The sequence below is a fragment of the Pantherophis guttatus genome, chromosome 8 (assembly GCF_059756535.1).
Source record: "Pantherophis guttatus breed Tessera chromosome 8, ASM5975653v1, whole genome shotgun sequence".
NCBI lineage: Eukaryota > Metazoa > Chordata > Lepidosauria > Squamata > Colubridae > Pantherophis > Pantherophis guttatus.
Window position 1 is genome coordinate 11816923 of NC_142070.1, and position 20775 is coordinate 11837697.

The 20775-nt window shown below is 43.5% G+C and overlaps 1 protein-coding gene across 1 annotated transcript in view; it reads right to left on the minus strand.

Annotated features, from left to right (window-relative positions):
* Positions 1 to 20504, minus strand: part of HPSE (heparanase) — a 36660-nt gene extending 16156 nt beyond the window's left edge. Inside the window, exons 1-3 of the mRNA XM_087875027.1 lie at positions 20103 to 20504; positions 5891 to 6036; positions 1865 to 1999 (exon numbers count right to left, since the gene is read on the minus strand). Of these exons, the coding sequence (XP_087731153.1) occupies positions 1865 to 1999; positions 5891 to 6036; positions 20103 to 20347 (526 nt within the window). The 5' untranslated portion in view covers positions 20348 to 20504. The remainder of the gene's footprint in view (positions 1 to 1864; positions 2000 to 5890; positions 6037 to 20102) is intronic.
* Positions 20505 to 20775: the final 271 nt, after the last annotated feature.

Below are 20775 nucleotides of genomic sequence, written 5' to 3' on the forward strand. Positions count from 1 at the left end.
CCCTCTGATTTTTACAGAAGTTTGAAAGTGGTGCTATATTTTGCCTGCATGGCAGGGATGGTATTCATTTACTTCCCCTACCGGTTCGCAAATGTGAGCATGTGCTCGTCCACGCATGTGCCCAGCCTTCCGTGCATGCACTCTGCCTCAAAAACGTGCCTAAATAGGATGGCATAGAGCCAGGGCAGGTGAGCGGGCCCACCCACAATTTCTGCTACCGATTCGGGCGAACCGGTCAGAACCGGCTGAATACCATCTCTGTTGCATGGTAAAATATCCACCCTTTGATCAATTGCTCCTCTTTAACAAGGATTTCACCACAACAATGATGACCTTATTATGATTTTTTTTCTCTATGAAACATCCGTGATTTAAAAAAAAACACACATGCAGTTTGGTCTTTTTAATCCTGAAATATTTCCAAATGCTATTTATGTAAAAGAGCATTTTATTGAGAATTTAGATTCTGTTTAAAGACCCAGGAAGACTCCTCCAGGATCAAAACAATATACCGTATTTTTCGGAGTATAAGACACACCTTAGTTTTTGGGGAGGAAAATAAGGAAAAAGCTGATTGGCGGGTGGATCGGCCTCCCGGAATACCCCCAATCAGCTGTTCTCAGAGGTGAATTTTAGCAACAGGTTCCTTGTTGTGAGCTCTGTGCCTTGCTTTTTTTTTTTTTGCCTCTGAAAGCCGCCGAAACAGGGCTTCAGAAAAAAAGCCTCTGAAGCTCTGTTTGGAGGCTTTTTTTTCTGAAGCTCTGTTTCAGAGGCTTTTTTTCTGAAGCTCCGTTTCTGATGCTTTTTTCAGCCTGTATATATCATTATACTGGCACATTCACAGTCCTCAGATGTGGTAAAGATAAAGGTTTTCCCTATTCAGTCGTGTCCCACCCTAGGGACTCTAGGAGTCAGTGTTGTATGAATATTTTGACTATACATCAAAGGCTCAATGAATGCTGTTACTTTCCCACTGAAGTGGTATCTATTTATCTATTTATCTACTCGCATTTGCATGCTTTCGAACTGTTAGGTGGACAGGAGCTGGGGCAAATAACAGGAGCTCACCCCGTTGTGCAATGCTCAGGTTTTGAACCTGGGCTGTCAGCTTTCTAGCTGAAAAGTTTAGCATCTTTAACCACTGAGCTATCACACCCTGCTCCCAATTCAGATGGTTTTAAAAAGGGACTAGCCAAATTCATGGAAGACCAGCTGATATAGGTAGTCCTCAACTTATGAAAACTGAGCCCAAAATTTCTGATGTTAAGAGAGATGTTTGTTAAGTGAGTTTTGTCCCCATTTTATGACACTTCTTGCCACAGTTGTTAAGTGAATCACTGCAGCTGATAAGTTAGTAACCTGGTTGTTAAGAGAATCTGGCTTCCCATTGACTTTGCTTGTCAGAAGGTTGCAAACCATAATCACATGATTCTGGGACACTGCAATGGTTATAAGTATGAACCAGTTGCCAAGCATCTGAATTTTAATCACATGAGCATGGGGATGCCGCAAAGGTCGTAACTATGAAAAATGGTCATAAGTCACTTTTTTCAGGACCGTTGTAACTCTGGTCACCATTTCAGACAAATGGTTGTCCAATGTCTTCTTAAAGCACCCACAACTTTTGAAGGCAAGCCATTCCACTAATTAATTGTTCTAAATGTCAGGAAATTCCTCCTTAGTTCTAGGTTGCTTCTCTCCTTGATAGGTTTCCATCCATTGCTTCTTGTTCTACATTCAGGTGCTTTGGAGAATAGGTTGACTCCCTCTTCTATGTGGCAACCCAATATCTAGTAACGAGCAGAGGTCTTAAATCTCCACTAATAGGTTTTCTTAATAGTATTCATGATCACACGGGCCTTACCTGTAAATGTGATGTTTTTATACCTGTTCTTTACTTGTTCCCGGAAGATGAGTTTCTGCTCGAAAAGCCATTGAGATTGCAGTTGCGCTATGAAGTCCAAGGGGGCAGTTCTGAATGCACAGATGTCCACCGTTGCTAGAGGAGGAGACAGAGAAACAGGAAGATCTCATCATTGGGTGTAGAGTTGGAGATGATGCCGGTTTAAGAGACATGGAGAGAACTTCACCAGTTGGGAAAGTGACTCTTGTTTAAGGAGAAATGGGCACCTGTAGTATCCCAGAAATAATGAGCTACATCTCCCAGCATTCCTCGATGTTAGGTCTCTCAGGTTGATAAGGGTATGAGTTCCATCATACTTGGAAAGCCATCGCTTCCTTCTTCAAATATTAGTGGATTGTTAAGAAGAAAGTGGTAAATATTTAAAATAGGGCCATCTCTCTTAAGATGATGGAAACTGAAAAAACACTGGTTTCTAGCCAAAACAGAAAAAAGTAAAATACAGTTATGTGACCACAAGCTGGTCAGGGGTAAAATGCACTTTTAAAATGCCGTGATCAGCGCATGCGCAGAGGGTCAAAACTGGGACGTGATGACATCCCAGTTTGGCAGGGGCGGAGCCTCCCACCGCCAGCGCTACCAGATCACTGAACCACCTGCCGCCAGCGCTACCGGTTTGTGCGAGCCGGATAGAGCCGGCTGCATTTCACCACTGAAGCTGGTTGCTAAGCAACCAAAATGTGATCATGTGACCACTGAGGGATTGCTGACTTGGTTATAAGTACCTTTTGAGGATCCGTTGTAATTTTGAACAGCCACTTAAGTGACTAGTCATAAGTGACTACGTATATCAGGAGTCCTTGAGTGTTGCAATTTAAAAAAAAAAAAAAAAACAAGGCCGAAAGGAAAAGGATCCAAGACTAAGCATTAAGTTTGAAATCTCTTGTGCCTTCCAATCTGAGTTTTTAATGCCTCAAATAATGAAGCCCCTTCCTCTTATAAAATTATTTGTTCATAATTTTTTGTAAATAATTGGTCTCACCCTAATTAAAACAGGAATAGATACTATAGGTAAAGTTTTATTATAAATTTCCCCTTCTATAATTATATATGCATTTTCCTTACCTTTCAAAATCTCCTGAACCTTGAAATTTATTCCACCTTTAAAAAGAATAGCTGTTTCCCCCTGATTTTCTAGGTCCCGGTGGAATAAAATTGTTTATCAAACACATCTATCATTGGGCTGTGTATATTTCTTGTAAACTATCAGATGACAACAAAGTTTTTTTCTAACTCCGTGCTATCACTCAGATTTTTGCAAGCCAGATGTGGCAGCCATATTTTCCACCTGTGCTTCCATTCTTCCAGAGCCAATTAATGTACTGCTCTGGATTCTGGAGGCAAATAACTTAAATCATCTTTTTCTGATATATTTTATTCACGAGATATACATCATGTAAAATAGAGTATAATCAGCCTGGGAAGATGCAATATTGAGGTAGCCTTTTGGCTTACAATTATAATTGAGCCTGGAATTCTGATTGTAAGTCATGTCGTTAAGCAAGTCACCATACGACACCTGCCAATTTTATGGCCTTTTTTGTGACAGCTGATAAGTAAAAGCGGTGGTCATTAAGTGAATCCATTGTTCGCTATGGGGCATTTTTGCTGGAAGCTAGAATTAAACACTGGTGTCCAGCAAAAAACAGTGGTAAATTGTGATCATGTGATGACGAGACAATACAAATGGCAGTAAATGAGGACTGGATGCTGGGCACCCAAAATGTGATCGGATGACCAGGAGGCCAGCCATCTGAGCTTCAAATCTGGGTCATAAGTAGCTCTGGGGAGATCCGTCATAACTTTGAACTGTCACTAAGAAACCAGTCCTAAGCCAAGGGCTAATTGTATGTCAAGAGTGCCTGTCTATTCACATGTCTAATCAATGACTTTTATTGTTGCTTTCCGGTGCATTACATGTAGAGTGGAGTGGAGTGGAATGCAATAGGATAGGGTAGGGTAGGGTAGGGTAGGGTAGGGTAGGATAGGGTAGGATAGGATAGGATAGGATAGGATAGGATAGGATAGGTGTTGTGACCCAGGCCCAAGTAAGTAGTAGGAAAATCAGTCCGTGAAAAAACAAACTTTATTCGAACAGCTGAGAATTACTTCATTCCCAGCATCTTTCAATTAAATTAAAGCAAATTCCTCCCAACACAAATTCCTCAGTCCTATCTCAAACCTTGATCCAATTAGGCAAACTGCCAAAGGCCTTTCTTGGCAAACGTTCAGAAGTCACAGATACAAAAATAGATACAAGACATAGGCGAAGAAGAAGACGAAGCTACCAACGTTGTTTTCCAGCAAAGCCCAAACGCCATTGCTGGTCTGTTTTAAGCCTTATGGGAGGGGCCAATCATCTCTTGGCCCTACTCCCGAGTTGTCCTCTTTGCTTGAGCTGCTCTTGCCTTCTGACAGCTCTTCTCATGCGTGATTAGGAATAGGTTCCTCCTGTTCCTCTGCCTCACTCCTATCAGTCTCTGGATGGCCGTGGCCCCATCTCTGCCTCTGATGCAGAGCCCTCATCCGGGCCTTCCCCAGTCTCCAGGACAGGCCCATGTTCTTCCTCAGCCTCATCGCTGTCCGACTCCGCTGCCAGCTCCGCAGACTGCGGGCGGACTACAACGATAGGATAGGATAGGATAGGATAGGATAGGATAGGATAGGATAGGGATAGGATAGGATAGGATAGGATAGGATAGAATAGAATAGAATAGAATAGAATAGAATAGAATAGAATAGAATAGAATAGAATAGAATAGAATAGAATAGAATAGAATAGAATAGCTTTATTGGCCAAGTATTATTGGACACATAAGAAATTTGTTTCCAGTGCATAAGCTTGTATGTATGTAACATTTGTGTCTGTATCCTTTTGCCCCTCAATAAATACTTTTCACTTCGCCTGAAGTACTTAGTTCTTTGTACTGTGGGGTGCGTGTAAAAAAAGCCACTTTGCAAAAATTAAATGTTTTTTCTCCCAATTCAGGAACTAGGTTCCTCCTATTCTTCTAGCAACGCAAACACAACTATTTTTAAACGAACAAACTGTAAAAACTGCTGAGCAGGCTCTACCCTATGGTTACAGCTCACAACAGAGGACCGAAAACGATTGTCAATACCCAGCATCCGTGGCATACAAATTCAAAAGAGAAAGATCCTGAGAGAAAGCTAACTAGCTATCAACTAAGAAGCTACTATTGCCCTATCTTGAAGAGCAGGAGAGGCCACAGGGACAAGTGACAAATGAGACTTTTGTCCCCTGTTGTTGTGTTATCCTTAGAGGCACTTTTAATAAGGAATTTCCTTCCTCTCAGTAAACGTAATCAAAACTGAACAAATTCTTAACAAGAACAATAATAGAGAACAGATGTTTCTGGAGCTCTGTAGGCCATAGAGAGCACAGGCTGAATCCAAATATGCTTTTCAAAAGGAAACTGGACTTGTTGGGGTTTTTTTTTTCCTTGAAGATGTTTCACTTCTCATCCAAGAAGCTTCTTCAGTTCAGACTGAACGGTGGGGAATGGAAGGATTTATATTCTTTGCAGTCATCTGGTCCTCAGAACTCTGAAAGGTTGGGTTGTTCGCTCTCTTAAGAGTCCTTGAGGCCACTTGGGGGTTTTCTGTAACTGTCTTGAGTCACTTGAATCTCCCACCATTCAGTCAGAACCGAAGAAGCTTCTTGGAGGAGAAGCGAAAGGTCTTCAAGGAAAAAACAAACCAAGAAAGTCAAGTTGTCTTTTGAAAAAGCACCTTTGGGACAATCATGACTTGGGTGGCTGAGAATCACCCTAGACTCAGCACAGGCTAAAGTTTCATACGGCCCATGGATGACACTGGGTTGCCAGTATGTGATTTAAGCGCCCATTGTTAAAATTGTTTTTGGTCTTCAGAGTTGGTGTAGGTTTGGATAACATGAAGCAATACTTAGAGAATATGTTGGCATTAATAAGCCGAATAGCATCCTACCTTGTTTTCTAAGGAAATCCTGAAAAATCTTCTCCTCAGGTGTTGGCTCCTGTTGAGGATCGAAGATCAAGAAGTCACCTTTGGTCCCACCAAACCTCATGAAGGCAGGAGACAAACCTCTTGCTAATGTACGGAGTTTTGTAGAGCTGGGGAAATGAATGCCAAAGATGTAAGGCTGTGTTTTTCCACCCAAACATCACATCTTGCACACCCTTTGATAGGTTTTGACTTAGCACGTTGTGCAAAAACCAGTGCTTTGGCTTATAAACTATGATTTATGCATTGGTATATCGGGTGACCATTGTGTTCTGACCTAGGCTTCACAAAAGCACGAAGCAAACGCCTTGTCCCGACAAAACCCCTTTTTATTAAGCTAATGTGAATTCCTCTCATTCACATCCAGCAAAGTCCCAGCAAACAGTCTTTCCAGGGTGAATTTATAACCATAGACCTTATCAGGCTTGGAGAGCTGCCAGGCCGATATCTTCCAAACGCCACTGTGTAGCAGACAATACTTGGCAAGGAGTCTCTGAGAGTCACAAACAGTTCTTCACACTAATGGAATGAACTAATTGTCTCCTGCAAACTCCACTCCCCTTTCGCTCTTCTTTATTCCCTATGGGAGGGGCCATTCAGTGTCCCCTTGTGCCTTTACTCCCGAGTCGGCCCTTGTTCCTTAGCTGTACTCTTCTCCTGGCAGCTCTGCGCATGTGCACATCGGGAACAGCTGTTCTTCAGCCCCACTTATCTCCGACTCCGAAGGTAGCTGATAACTGTCAGATGGACCTGGCCCCATCACTGCCTCTGACGCAAAGCCCTCATCAGAGCCTTCCCCAGACTCCAGGACTGGACTATATTCCTCCCCAACCTCCTCACTCTCGGAGTCTGCCGCCAGTTCTGCTGGCCACTGGTGGGCCACAACATCATGTCAGGTATGATCTATTCAATAAATAAGCAATTCAGTGTTTATCATGCTGTGCAAACCCAAACAGTGGGTTTAATTCACTGTAATTAATTTAGTTCAGGGGTAGGCAACATATGCACGGGGCTCCAAGGAACTGGAAAATCACACTCCTAAATTTTGTCTGCAAACTTTTTAATACGGCAACACCTATGAATTTTCTTCGGCAATGAACAAATTTAGTGTAGTGAGTCTAACTGGCTTAAGTAATTATAAAACATTAAAATCATTGTTTATCCAAAAATAAGGATATGGGATTCTTTTAAGAAAAACCTCCATCAGAGTTTCTTCTAAAAACCTCCATGTTATCTTCAGAATTCTTTATTGGCCAAATATGATTGGACACATAAGGAATTTATCTCCGGTGCATAAGCTCTCAGTGTACATACAATACAATAAGTGATAAATCATGATCATAGTCATTGTAAAAATTTATCACAAATCATAAGATACAACACTTAGTGATAGTCGTAGGATACTAAATAAGCAATCAACATAAATTATACTAGGATACTTACTAGGATACTTACTACGATACTAAGTAAACAATATAAATTGTAAGATACAAGCAACAAAGTTATAGTCAAAAGACGATAATAGGAAGGATGAGAAGAATAATAGTAATACAATCTTAGTAAATAGTTTGACAAGTGTTGTGGGAATTAGTTGTTTAGCAGAGTGATGGCATGGGGAAAACTGTCCTTGTGCCTAGTTGTTCTGCTGTGCAATGTTTTTGGTCTAGTACCAGGGATCCTGAGACCTAAATATTTTTTTAAACGCTTACCTGTCCCAGAAGTAATTCATTGTAAATTAAACATATCCCAATTTTTATTTTATTCTCCAACTTGCAAAAAGCTGGAGTAACTGACGGCAGCTTCCAGCTACTTGTGTAAGCTTTCAGGCATGCAACACTTCAAACTCTTAAATCAAGATTTTTTAAAAAAACTCAAGGACACCAGCAATTTGCAGATCACATGATCACAACGGATTTACCTGCCAAGTTAAGGAAGCAGACCAGATTCTTAAGAGCTGACACGGCGGAGTCATCCTGAAGCAGCAAAGTAAATACACTACTTTTAAGAAGCAGCGTCAGGTCACCCTAATGATAGAGTGGCAAGAAAAGCTTGTCTTTAATTGAAGGATAGCTAGTGTAGAGACTTCCTGTATTTACAGGTTCATCTGAATGAGGATTTGACAATTCAGCCTGCTCTGTAATACAGGTAGCACTCCACTTAGGACCAAAACGGAGTCCAAAATTTCTGTTGCTAAGCAAGACAGTAGTTGAGCTTTGCTCCATTTTACGACCTTCCTGGCAAGAGTTGTTAAGTGAATTGCTGTGATTGTTAAATTGGTGACACCGTTGTTAAGTGAATCTGGCTTCCCCACTGACTTAGCTTATCAGAAGGTCTCAAAAGGCAGTGATCTCCAAACTTTCTGGCTTGGCAGACGGGAGGAGGGGAAGGGATGTTTTCGTGCATGCGCCCTTTCACAAATGCAGCTTCACACGTGCTCTCCCACCCATGCTGCGGTTCCTGGTTCCTAACAGGCTGCAGCCTGGCACTGGGCTGAGGCCTGGGGGATCTTGGCATAAGGTGATCACATAACCCTGGGATCCTGCAACCATCATGAATACATGCCAGTTGCCAAGCATCCAAATTTTGACTGCATGATCATGGGGATGCTGCAAAGGTCATGTGAAAAACAGTCGTTAAGTCACTGTTTTCAATGCCGTTGTAACTTTGGTCACTAAATGAATGGTTGTAAGTCAAGGACTACCCAGGTGAGCTCCCGTTACTTGTCCCAGCTTCTGCCAACCTAGCAGTTCGAAAGCACGTAAAAATGCAAGTAGAAAAATAGGGACTCCCTTAAGGGCTTAAGGTTAAGTCAAGGGCTACCTGTGTTTTCATCCCCACTGACTGCTCTTCCTGAATTAAGGCTGGACAATTTCTATTTCACAGAAGGTTAGGTTAGGTTCCTTAATTTGAAGTGCTACACAAAAATACAACCCTCTTATCTGAAAACCTCCCCTGTTTTGAAGGAGGTGTCTAATTCATCCCTGGTTACAAGACAAGGAATGCACCATAAGAAATCCAGGGATTGAAATTTGCCCATCCACACAGTCAGAAAGGGCAACAGACTAAGCAGAACCATCGTTTACGAAGACACAATTTCTCTCCTGGTTGCTGAAAAGAATTACATTTCTATTTAAATTACTGAATTGGATAGGCATGGGCAGACCTTTCTCAAGCTGAGCACATGGCAAATCCTATGCACATCTTTGGTTTTGAAGCTGTCTATTTTAAATGAAGGGGCGTGGGGGCTCAGAGGCTAAGACGCTGAGCTTGTCGATCAAAAGGTTGGCAGTTCACCGGTTCGAATCCCTAGCACCGCGTAATGGAGTGAACTCCCGTTACTTGTCCCAGCTTCTGCCAACCTAGCAATTCGAAAGCACGTAAAAAATGCAAGTAGAAAAATAGGGACCACCTTTGGTGGGAAGGTAACAGCGTTCTGTGCGCCTTTGGTGTTGAGTCATGCCAGCCACATGAGCACGGAGACGTCGTCGGACAGTGCTGGCTCTTCGGCTTTGAAACGGAGACGAGCACCGCTCCCTAGAGTCGGGAACGACTAGCACATATGTGTGAGGGGAACCTTCACCTTTACCTTTATTTTAAATGATGCACTTCCTTTTTCTTTCCTGGGAAGTGCCGCCCTGCAGTGATGAATGCAAAGAATGCCATTGAGCTTGTGCAGAGTGTTAGCCTTCCCTTGACAGGATATGACTGGAAGTAGATGAAAGTAGGTTGCAGATCTTTGATAGTTTTAATGTAAGGAAAAAGGAAGGAAACTATTATGAAAGAACGCCAGTGACTTCTAACTACCAGATACAAATCCTATTTATATTGAAATCAAGGATCACATTTTGGGGGCTTTCTTCTCCCGCTTTTGGGGTCTTTTGACATGGAAACCTGTCTTTTTGGTAGGATGGTTAGGTTCACTTTCCTATTTAAAGTACAAATCGCCCTCGTCCTTGTTGCTGTTGTTGTTAGTTGCAAAGTCATGTCCGACCCATTGCGACCCCATGGACAACATTCCTCCAGGCCTTCCTGTCCTCTACCATCCTCTGGAGTCCATTTAAGTTCACACCGACTGCTTCAGTGATTCCATCCAGCCACCTCATTCTCTGTCGTCCCTTTCTTCTTTTGCGCTCAGTCTTTCCCAGCATTAGGATCTTCTCCAGTGAGTCCTTCCTTCTCATTAAGATGGTCAAAGAATTTGAGTTTCATCTTCAGGATCTGGCCTTCTAAAGAGCAGTCAGGGTTGATCTCCTCTAGGACTGACTGGTTTGATCACCTTGCAGTCCAAGGGACTCGCAGGAGTCTTCTCCAGCACCACAGTTCAAAGGCCTCAATTCTTTTGGCGCTCAGCCTTCCAACTTTCACAGCCATACATTGCAACTGGGAAAACCAGAGCTTTGACTATGTGCACTTTTGTTGGCAGGGTGATGTCTCTGCTTTTTAGTATGCTGTCTAACTTTGCCATAGCTTTCCTCCCCAGGAGAAAGCGTCTTTTAATTTCTTGGTTGCAGTCCCCATCTGCGGTGACCTTGGAGCCCAGGAAAATAAAATCTGTCACTACCTCCATTTCTTCCCCATCTATTTGCCAGGAATTGAGAGGGCCAGATGCCATGATCTTAGTTTTCTTAATGTTGAGTTTTGAGTCAACTTTTGCACTCTCCTCCTTCACCCGCATCAAGAGGCTCTTTAGTTCCTCTTCACTTTCTGCCACTGGAGTGGTATCATCTGCATACCTGAGGTTGTTGATATTTTTCCCGGCAATCTTAATTCCAACTTTTGATGCCCTCGACCTACAACAATTAATTTCGTGATGATTCAAAGTTACAATAGCACTGAAGGTATGACCGGTTTTCACACTTACGACTGTTGCACAGTCCCATGGTCATATGATCAGAATTTGGACGCTTGGTAAGTGACTCATATTTATGACAAATCCAGTGTCCAGGGTCATGTGGTCACCTTTTGCGACCTTCTGACAAGCAAAGTCAATAAGGAAACCAGAATAATTAGATTCTCAGAGGCTCTAAATCAAAATTTCTTCAAACACAGTTTGTGACCTAGCCTGGTTCTCAGAGCACACAATGGTCTAATCATAAATCAGATCAAAAATACTGTATTTTTTGGAGAATAAGACGCACTGGAGTATAAGACACACTTTAGTTTTTGGGGAGGAAAATAAGAAAAAAGCTGATTGGCAAGTGGATCGGCCTCCCGGAATACCCCCAATCAGCTGTCCCCAGAGGTGAATTTTAGCAACAGGTTCCTTGGTTATGAGCTCTGTGCCTTGCTTTTTTTTGTGTGTGTGTGTGCTTTTTTTCCTTCCTCTGAAAGCCTCCGAAACAGAGCTTCAGAAAAAAAGCCTCTGAAGCTCTGTTTTGGGGCTTCTTTTCTGAAACTCTGTTTGGGGGCTTTTTTTCTGAGGCTTCGTTTCTGATGCTTTTTAAAGCCTCTGAAACCTCCGTTTGAGAAGCTGGGCGGGGCTACATTCGGAGTATAAGACGCACCCAGATTTTCACCCTCTTTTTTGAGGGAAAAAGGTGCGTCTTATACTCCGAAAAATACAGCAAACTGCATTACATCTTAGCAGGATGTCTCAGTTGAAAAGGAATACTCAATTAAAAATCAAGTTGTTTCCTTATTAGAGCAATAAACCCTCAGATATTTGATAAGAAGTTTGAAACAATAGGTTTGTTTGCTGATCTACTTTTCCTTTGTTCTTGAACTTCGAGATTCAATGTCACTAAGCAAAGTAATATCAACATGGATTATAAATATATATACACAAATGCATGGCTTCAGAGAATCCCATCTTAAGTAATGTAATGGGCTTTACATTCAGGTAACCTTGGAAAATGCTCATAAATTCCATTTGAAGCAAAATGTGGCTGCAAAATATTGCAAAGTACAAGCCATGCAGGATGCTTGTAGGAAAATATGTATTACTGTAAACTCCCTGTTTATATAAATAAAAATCAGTAACTATTCTAAGAGGGCAGACAGACGGGTGAGCAAAACATGTTCAAAGCACGTTCAGCACATTAAGTTACCCCAAAAGTACATGATGTACTTTTTAAACATCTTTAATATATCTACTTTCAACTTTTAAAATCCCTGATAATGATCCAGCTTCTTTTTATAACCTACAATTACAGGTCGTCTTCAAATTAGAAGAATTCATTTAGCAACCATTCAAAGCTACAACCGTAACTGAAAAAAAAGTTACTTGCAACAACCGGTCTTCACATTTATGGACCATCCCATCATCCCCAGGTCATGTGATCAAAATTAAGGGGCCTGGCCACCTGCGATCAACATAGTGAATGGAGGCAGCCAGATTCACTTAATGACTGCCTTTCACTTAACAATGGCAGTGATTCGCTTAGCAACCGTGCCAAAAAAAGGCCATAAATCAGGCATGATATAAATCAGATACTTAATGATTTCCTTGCTTAGGGACAGAAATTCTGGTTCCAACTGTGATTGTTATGTCCAGAATTATCTGTAGTGTGACATACTCATATAGATGCTAATTTTTTTTTTATAGAAACGATGGATTTGACACACACATCTTCCCAGCCTCAGATATTTAACTGTTTGGCACACTGAGCCTCTTGGCTCCATCCATATGGCCAAATAAAAATTGTATCTTTTGAGTGGGATCTCTGTCAATTTTGTACATTCATTCAGATAAGCCCATAGGCTAGGGAACTAGTTAGCAGATGTCCATAAATTCACCACTGCAGTTCCTTTCTCTCAACTAGAACTATCCATGACTTCTGAAATATGCCTACATTTCAAAATGGAAATGTATTTAAAGAACTCTATGCCAGATTATGGTGATTTGCTGGAGGACCGGTGTTTCTTCTCACACTGCTCCCAGGGAGTTTCCCTAATTTATACATAGTGCATTCCTGCATCTTCATATGTTAAGCAGAGGATATATATATTTTATATATATATACATGCAAAATTATATTTTGATATATATATATATCTCAAATGTATATTTTGTTGATAAAGAAATAAAGGGAGACTAGTATAGATCTATTTCAAGCTTTTTAGTTTTCATCAGCTAGCTATACCTTACTCGGATTCGAACTTCGGCTTCCTGCATGTTAGGCAGTTGAATTAACCTTCTGAGCCACAAGTTCTCCTCCCTTCATCAACTTCAGCTCCTGGATTGGAGCTGAAAGGCGAAAGGGAGCAGAATGCCCCCTCCTACATGTTGGGGTAGACCAGGTGTCTCAATAGAAAAATACATATATATACAGGTGAAAATCTCCTCTATTATTTCCTAGCCAGTGATGACTAACCTATTTTTCCTCAGGTGCTAAAAGCAGCATGTGTGCGCAACAGTGCGCATGCCCGCATGCCCACACCCATAATGCAATGGTCCCGCTGCCCCCGCAGATGCGTACACAACATCCCCGTGCTCCCCCCGCGCATGTGCGTGCAACCCACTGTGCTCCCCCCCGCCCCCCGTGCATGGGCGCATGACCTCCCCCCGTGGCCGATTTTGGGCCTAGTAGGCTTCCCGGAAGCCTCCTGGGACCAAAAATGGGGTGCCGAGGGGGGGGGGTTTCCAGGAGGTCTGCTAGGCCCAAAACAGGCTGCAGGGGGGGCACTGCTCCCCATGCTCCCCCTGCCCCCCATGCATGTGCATGCAATCCCTCACCCCCCTTGCGCATGTGCGCGCATCTCTCACATGTGCGGCAAACACCCAAAAATCAGCTGGCCAGCGGGAGGCATGCGCGCATGCTGCTTGGGGTTCTACAATGGATTGAATCATAAACTAGGACAAGGACTAGGCTCACGTAACTTGGTATAACTTTTCCAAGATCGAATTTAACCAAGTTTTTTGGATTGTGTGAATACAGGTAGTCCTCGACTTAAAACAATTTTATTTATTTTTTTATTCATTTTATTTTTAATTTTTATATACCACCCTTCTCCGGAGATTCAGGGCGGTTTACAATGCGTTAAGCAATAGCCTTCATACTTTTGTATATTTTATACAAAGTCAGCTTATTGCCCCCACAAACTGGGTCCTCAATTTACCTACCTTAGAAAGGATGGAAGGCTGAGTCAACCTTAATTCATTTAGTGACCGTTCAAAGTAACCATGGCACTGAAAATGGTGACCTATGACCATTTTTACGACCGTTGCAGCATCCCCATGGTCACGTGAGCAGATGCTTGGCAATTGAGTCATCTTTAGTGACGGTTGCAGTGTCCTGGGGTCATTTGATCCTGTTTTACGACCTTCTGATGAACAAAGTCAATGGGGAAGCCAGATTCACTTAACAACCGTGTTACTAACTTAACAACTGCTGCGATTCGCTTAACAAATGTGGCAAGAAAGCTCATAAAATAAGAGCAAAACTCACTTAGCAACAGAAATTTTGGGTTCAGTTGTGATCGTAGGTCGAATACTACCTGTATATCTACTAGAACTTTCATTGACTTGGTTCAACCTGTTGTCCAAATAATAGCTATTGTGAATTAATAACCATGTCAGGCTAAGACCAAAAACAACACAGAATATTCCAGCCAGTATTTAGTTCCTTATCTGCTTACACACAACAGACAGAATCTTGCCAAAGTAAACCTTTACTACTCTCAGCCTAACGGATATATCCAGAGAGATTCTAGGGAGTGGCTATCCTAACTCTCTCTTCTTCTGCCTCTTATCCACCTCCAGGCTCTGTTGTCTCTTGGCTCACCTGCTCCTTGGAATGTGCTCCTTCCTTCCTAGGAAACTGCTACTTCCCTATAGTCCATCACACAGCCTTTTCTCCATGGCCATCATCTCCACATCGCTTTTCTATTTGAAAGACTGCCAAAAGAAAGCTAGCATGGTGCAAAGCTTAAGGTGTTAAATGTCACTGGGGGAAAATCCAACATCAGCCACAGATGTTCTCTGTCCCTCTTGCTTAGTCCAAGCTACCTAACATCCCTACACTTAGACTTAGAATAACTTTATTCTCACTTTAACTTACATTAAAATGAAATTTCATTGCATACATCTCTCAAAGAGTCACCACATCCAATATACACTACATAAACATGACAAAAAAATTATGCATATGCCCATATATATGCATATATTATGACACAGAGAAACAACACAGTCTAGTTCTGATGTAGACATGTACATGGCTAGAAAAATGAATCTTGAGAGTTTACCAGACAGATGGCGTAGGGAACAAAGCTGTTACAGAATCTGGTAGTCCTGCTAGAAATACTTCGAAACCTCCTCCCAGAGGGGAGCAACAGAAACAGACTGTAAAGTGGATGTGTGGAGTCTCTAACAATGCTTTGAGTTCTAAACACATAGTGCTTATCAGCAGTATCGTGAATGACAGGAAGCGAGCTTTTTATAATCTTCTCGGTTGTCCTTACCACTCTCTGTATGGACTTTCTATCAGCGGCACTGCTGCTACCAAACCAAAGTGAGGCAGTGACCCTAATACCCATCCATAGCCATTTGCACTATTCAGGTGATTCTGAGATAAACCTCAAGAAAGAGGGGCTAACAGCCAGATGATTGCAAGGAATATAAATCCTTCCATTCCCTAGTCAGAGCTGAAGAAGCTTCTTGGATGAGAAGCAAAACGTCTTCAAAGAAAAACCACAAAGTCCAGTCGCCTCTTGGAAAAAGCACCTTTGGAGCAATCATGACCTGGATGACTGAGAATCTCCATAGATACCAACCTACCTAGCAGGGATGCTGTTTATAGAGAAAAATGGGAAGGGCTACAGTATATTCTCCATCCAAGGCTCCCGAGATAGAAACCTAACAATATTTTGGGAGAATCTTCTAACAATGCAAAGGACGGGCCAGTCCAGTCTTTATCAATCTTGGCAACTTGAAGATGTATAAACGTCAACTCCCAGAATTCCCCAGCCAGTATAGGAGTCCACACAACTTCAAGCTGCCAGGTTGGAAAAACTGTGGTCTAATCCAATTCTGCTCTAAATTTTATTTATTTTATTTTATTTATTTGTCAAATACATATAAGATAACAGATATAAGTATAAACATGATTATGAAAACAGGGTAAGGATACGAATAAATGGGGACAGTTAAAAAAAAGCCTCTGATGATTGCGTGGCTCAGCTGGGATCGTCAGAGGCTTTTAAAAGCATTTTTTTTACAACCTCTTCGGCCAAAGAGGTTGTAGAAAAAATGGTTTTAAAAGTTAAAAAAAAAGAAGAAGTTGGCCACGCCCACTCAGTCACATTACCACCACCCCCCACCAAGCCCACAGAACCGGTAGTAACAAATTTTACATTTCACCACCGTGCAGGTCTATTGAGAAGAACTGAATACATTTCTCGCTAGATTCATTTAAGAGTGATGTCAGGGAGCCTTTAAGAACTGTGGGCAGAGTTGGGGACAGAAGGATTCCCCAGCGTCTATCTCATCAGCCAAAACACCAGGAAGGAACTACAGGAAATGGCAAAGCAAGTTCTTTAGCCGGGCAGATAATTAAGAGGGCAATTGTTCTAGGATGATAATTATAAAGGATGTTGTCAACTCATTCCTCCTACGCCAGTGCAGCAAAATGGGCACCTGAATAAGGAGCACAGGTTGTCCTTGACTTATAACCAGTGATGGGTTTCAAAAATTTTTACTACCGGTTCTGTGGGTGTGGCTTGGTGGGCATGGCAGGGGAAGGATACTGTAAAATCTCCATTCCCACACCACTCCAGGGGAAGGATATTGAAAAATCTCCATTCCCTCCCCAATCCAGGGAAAGGTTACTGCAAAATCCCCATTTCCTCCCGATCAGCTTGGACTCGGGAGGCAGAGAATAGATGGGAGTGGGGCCAGTCAGAGGTGGTATTTACCAGTTCTCCAAACTACTCAAAATTTCCGCTACCGGTTCTCCAGAACTGGTCAGAACCTGCTGAAACCCACCTTTAACCATTCATTCAAGTGGTCATTCAAACCATTCATTCAAGTGGTCATTCAAAGTTCAATGGGACTGAAAAAAGTGAGTTGGGACCATTTTTCACACTTACGACCGTTGCAATGTCCCTATGGTCACATGATCAAATTTCAGATGCATGGTAAATCGGTATTTATGATGATGGACGTTTCCCAGGTCATGTGATCCCCTTTTGTGACCTTTTGAGAAGCAAAATCAACGGGGAAGCCAGATTCACTTTACAGTCATTTTACTAATTTAGCAACTGCCATGATTCACTTAACGACTGTGCCAAGAAAGGTTGTAAAATGAGGGCAGAGCTCACTTAACAGCCGTCTCACTTAGCCACAGAAATTTTGGGCTCAAATTGTGGCCGTAAGTTGTGGACTACCTGTATTTTTACCAGATCTTCAAAGAGGAAATATTTGGCATTTAGGCAATATACTCACCTCGATTTACCTTATCCAAGATTTATAGAATTAACTCTATTTCCTGGGTTTGCACAACACCCAGAAGCTCAGACAATGACACACTTTAGGTTAGTGCAGGGGTCAGCAATCTGCGGCTCTGAAGCCGCATGTGGCTCTTTCACCCCTCTGATGCGGCTCCCTGTCACTCAAAATATGCGTCACAACTGTCAATGTGCGACACCCGCCAGCACGCGATTTATTGAGCTTTTCAACCCCCAGTAGGCCAACCATGCATAAATCCAAGAAAATAAAAGTTTCAGAAGAAAACAGAATGCTGAATTTAACTATTGTACATATGCTAGTTTTGTGGCCACTCAAGAAATAGTCAGGCACAGAAAGGGTTTTGTGGCTCCCGGTGTTTTCTTTTCTTTGGGAAACAGGTCCAAATGGCTCTTTGAGTGTTTAAGGTTGCAGTCTCCTGGATTAGTGCAACCTTCCCCAAAGCTACAAAGTAACCAGAATCTTATACAGGACTAAGGGCAGGTTCTTGGAACCAAAAGGATAGGAAAAAAAAAATGAAAAGCAAAGATCAAACAGTAACAGTAGAGTTGGAAGGGACTTTGGAGGTCATCTAGTCCAACCCCCTGCTCACGCGGGAGACCTATACTAGGGATTCGTACCGCCAAACTGCCGACCTTTCTGATTGACAAGTTCAGGAAGAACATTAAAGTTTTGTTTTTTTCATCCGTTATTGCTGCCCTTCACCAAGGAATTTAAGTGACATGGATGGCCATCTCATGTTTTTACCACACCTGTGGAAGGTAGCACGGCTGACGTAGCCCATGGAGTGAAAAATATTTAAACAAGGCTCTGCTTTATTCTCAATGAGTTCACATAAGGTCCCAAAACTAACCCTCCTGCACCCAGCAATACACTTGTTCATAATTTCCCATTGTCACCAGTCCTGCTCTCCTATTTAACAAAGGGCAAAGATGATTAGGGGACTGAAGCAGTGGTGGGTTGCCCCCGGTTTGGACCGGTTCCATAGAACCGGTAGTAAAACCGGCAGGAGGCTCCGCCCACCGACCCTGACGTCATCAGGACGCTTCTGCGCATGCGTGCTGCCCCGTTGCAAACCGGTAGTAAAAGTTAAGTAGAACCCACCCCTGGACTGAAGGCTAAAACATATAAAGCAGGGCAGAGGTGAAATCCAGCAGGTTCTGGAGAACCGGTAGTGGAAAATTTGAGCAGTTCAGAGAACTGTTCAGAGAACTGTTCAGAGCCTTGGTAGTACAGTGGTCTAAGGCACCCTGTTATTAAGCTGGTTATTAAGACAGCTGCCTGCAATTACTGCAGGTTCGAATCTCGCCAAGGCTCAAGGTTGACTCAGCCTTCCATCCTTTCTAAGGTAGGTAAATTGAGGACCCAGTTGTGGGGGCAATAAGCTGACTTTGTATAAATATACAAAAGGATGAAGGCTATTGCTTAGCGCATTGTAAGCCGCCCTGAGTCCCCGGAGAAGGGCGGCATATAAATCAAATTAAAACAAACAAACAAACCAGCAAATACCACCTCTGGCTGGCCCCAGAGTATGGGATGGGAATGGAGATTTTGCAATATCCTTCCCCCAGGAGTGGGGAGGGAATGGGGATTTTGCAGTATCCTTCCCCTGGAGTGGGGTGGGAATGGAGATTTTGCAATATCCTTCCCCCAGGAGTGGGGAGGGAATGGGGATTTTGCAGTATCCTTCCCTCTGGAGTGGGGTGGGAATGGAGATTTTGCAGTATCCTTCCCTTGCCAAGCCCATCAAGCCAGACCACGCCCATCATGCCACGTCCACAGAACCGGTAGTAAAAAAAATTGGATTTCACCACTGGACTGAAGGCTAAAACATATAAAGCAGGGGTCTCCAACCTTGGCAACTTTAAGCCTGGTGAACTTTAACTCCTAGAATTCCCCAGCCAGTTTTGCTGGCTGGGGAATTCTGGGAGTTAAAGTCCACCAGGCTTAAAGTTGCTAAAGTTGGAGACCCCTGTATAAAGAACGGTTGCTGGAACTGACAGCAGTGTTCCAATATGTCAGAGGCTGCCCCAGAGAAGAGGGAGTCAAACTATTCTCCGAAGCACCTGAAGGCAGGACAAGAAGCAATGGATGGAAACTAAGCACCAACCTAGAACTTAAGGAGAAATTTTGGAATTTTATTTGGAAAATTTTGGAATTTTGTTTGGAAAAAAATTAATCCGTGGAACCAATTGCTTCCAAGAATGTAGTGAGATCTTCAACAGTGGAAGTTTTTTTTTTTTTTTAAAGAAGAGATTGGACTACGCTTTGTCTGAAACGGTGTAGGGCAGTGGTTCTCAACCTTCCTAATGCCGTGACCCTTTAATACAGTTCCTCATGTTGTGGTGACCCCCAACCATAAAATTATTCCTAAAACCATTGAAAATATGTGTTTTCCGATGGTCTTAGGTGAAAGGGTCATTCGACCCCCAAAGGGGTCCTGACCCACAGGTTGAGAACCACTGGTGTAGGGTTTTCTACCTGGGGGGGGTGGGGGTGGACTAGAAGACCTCTAAGGTCCCTTCCTTCCTTTCTGTTATTCGGTTATGTTATTCCGGTTCCAGTGATTGAAACACAAAAACTCCTTAGGGCTTTTCCCCGGCATTTAAAAAAAAAATACACACAAACACACGCACACCAGGCGCTTAGGGCTCCGAGGCCGCAGGCAGCCATGCGTCAGGTGCTGTTTTTCCAAAGCGCCCCAGGCTGAGCGAGCGAGGGCTGGTGAGGGAAGAGGAGACCCCGCGCGTCGCCCCCCCCCCGCTTACCTACCCGAGGAAGGTGATGTACTTGGGGTCGGTGATGAGGTTGGAGTCGAGGGTGACGGAGAGGAAAAACGGGCTGACTTTCCGCGCCGGCTGGAGGCTCAGCTGGAAGCTCAGCGCGGCCGCCCCGTCTTCTTCCCTTCGGCCGGGCTCCGTTGCCCAAGACCCCGCCGCGTCCCGCACCGGCCAGCCGCAAAGGTGCAACAGCGGCAGCAGCAGGAAGAGCAGCGGCGGCGGCGGCGGCGGCATCATGAGAGGCGGAGAGAGAGAGAGAGAGAAAACGCTCCGTTTGGCGCCGGCTCGGCTCTTTCTCTGCTCGGCTGACGGAGAAGGGCGAGCGCGCGGTTTTTCCCCCCTCAGCCGCTGCGGAGCTCGGCTTCCCCGCGAGTGAAGGACGCCCCGTCGTCCAGCGCTCGCGGCCGGTTCAGGAGAGGCGAGGCGGAAGGAGACGCCAGCCCACGCCCAGCTGCGGCTCTCACGCCCTGCTTGAGGTGTGCTCTCCGCATCCCTTCTTCCTCGGCTACTACTAACCCTGGTTAAAGCAAGCTACCAACCATGGTTAAAGCAAGCTACTAGCTGTAGTTAAAACAAGCCACTAGCCGTGGTTAAAACAAGCCACTAGCCGTGGTTAAAACAAGCCACTAACCCTGGTTAAAACAAACCACTAGCCATGGTTAAAG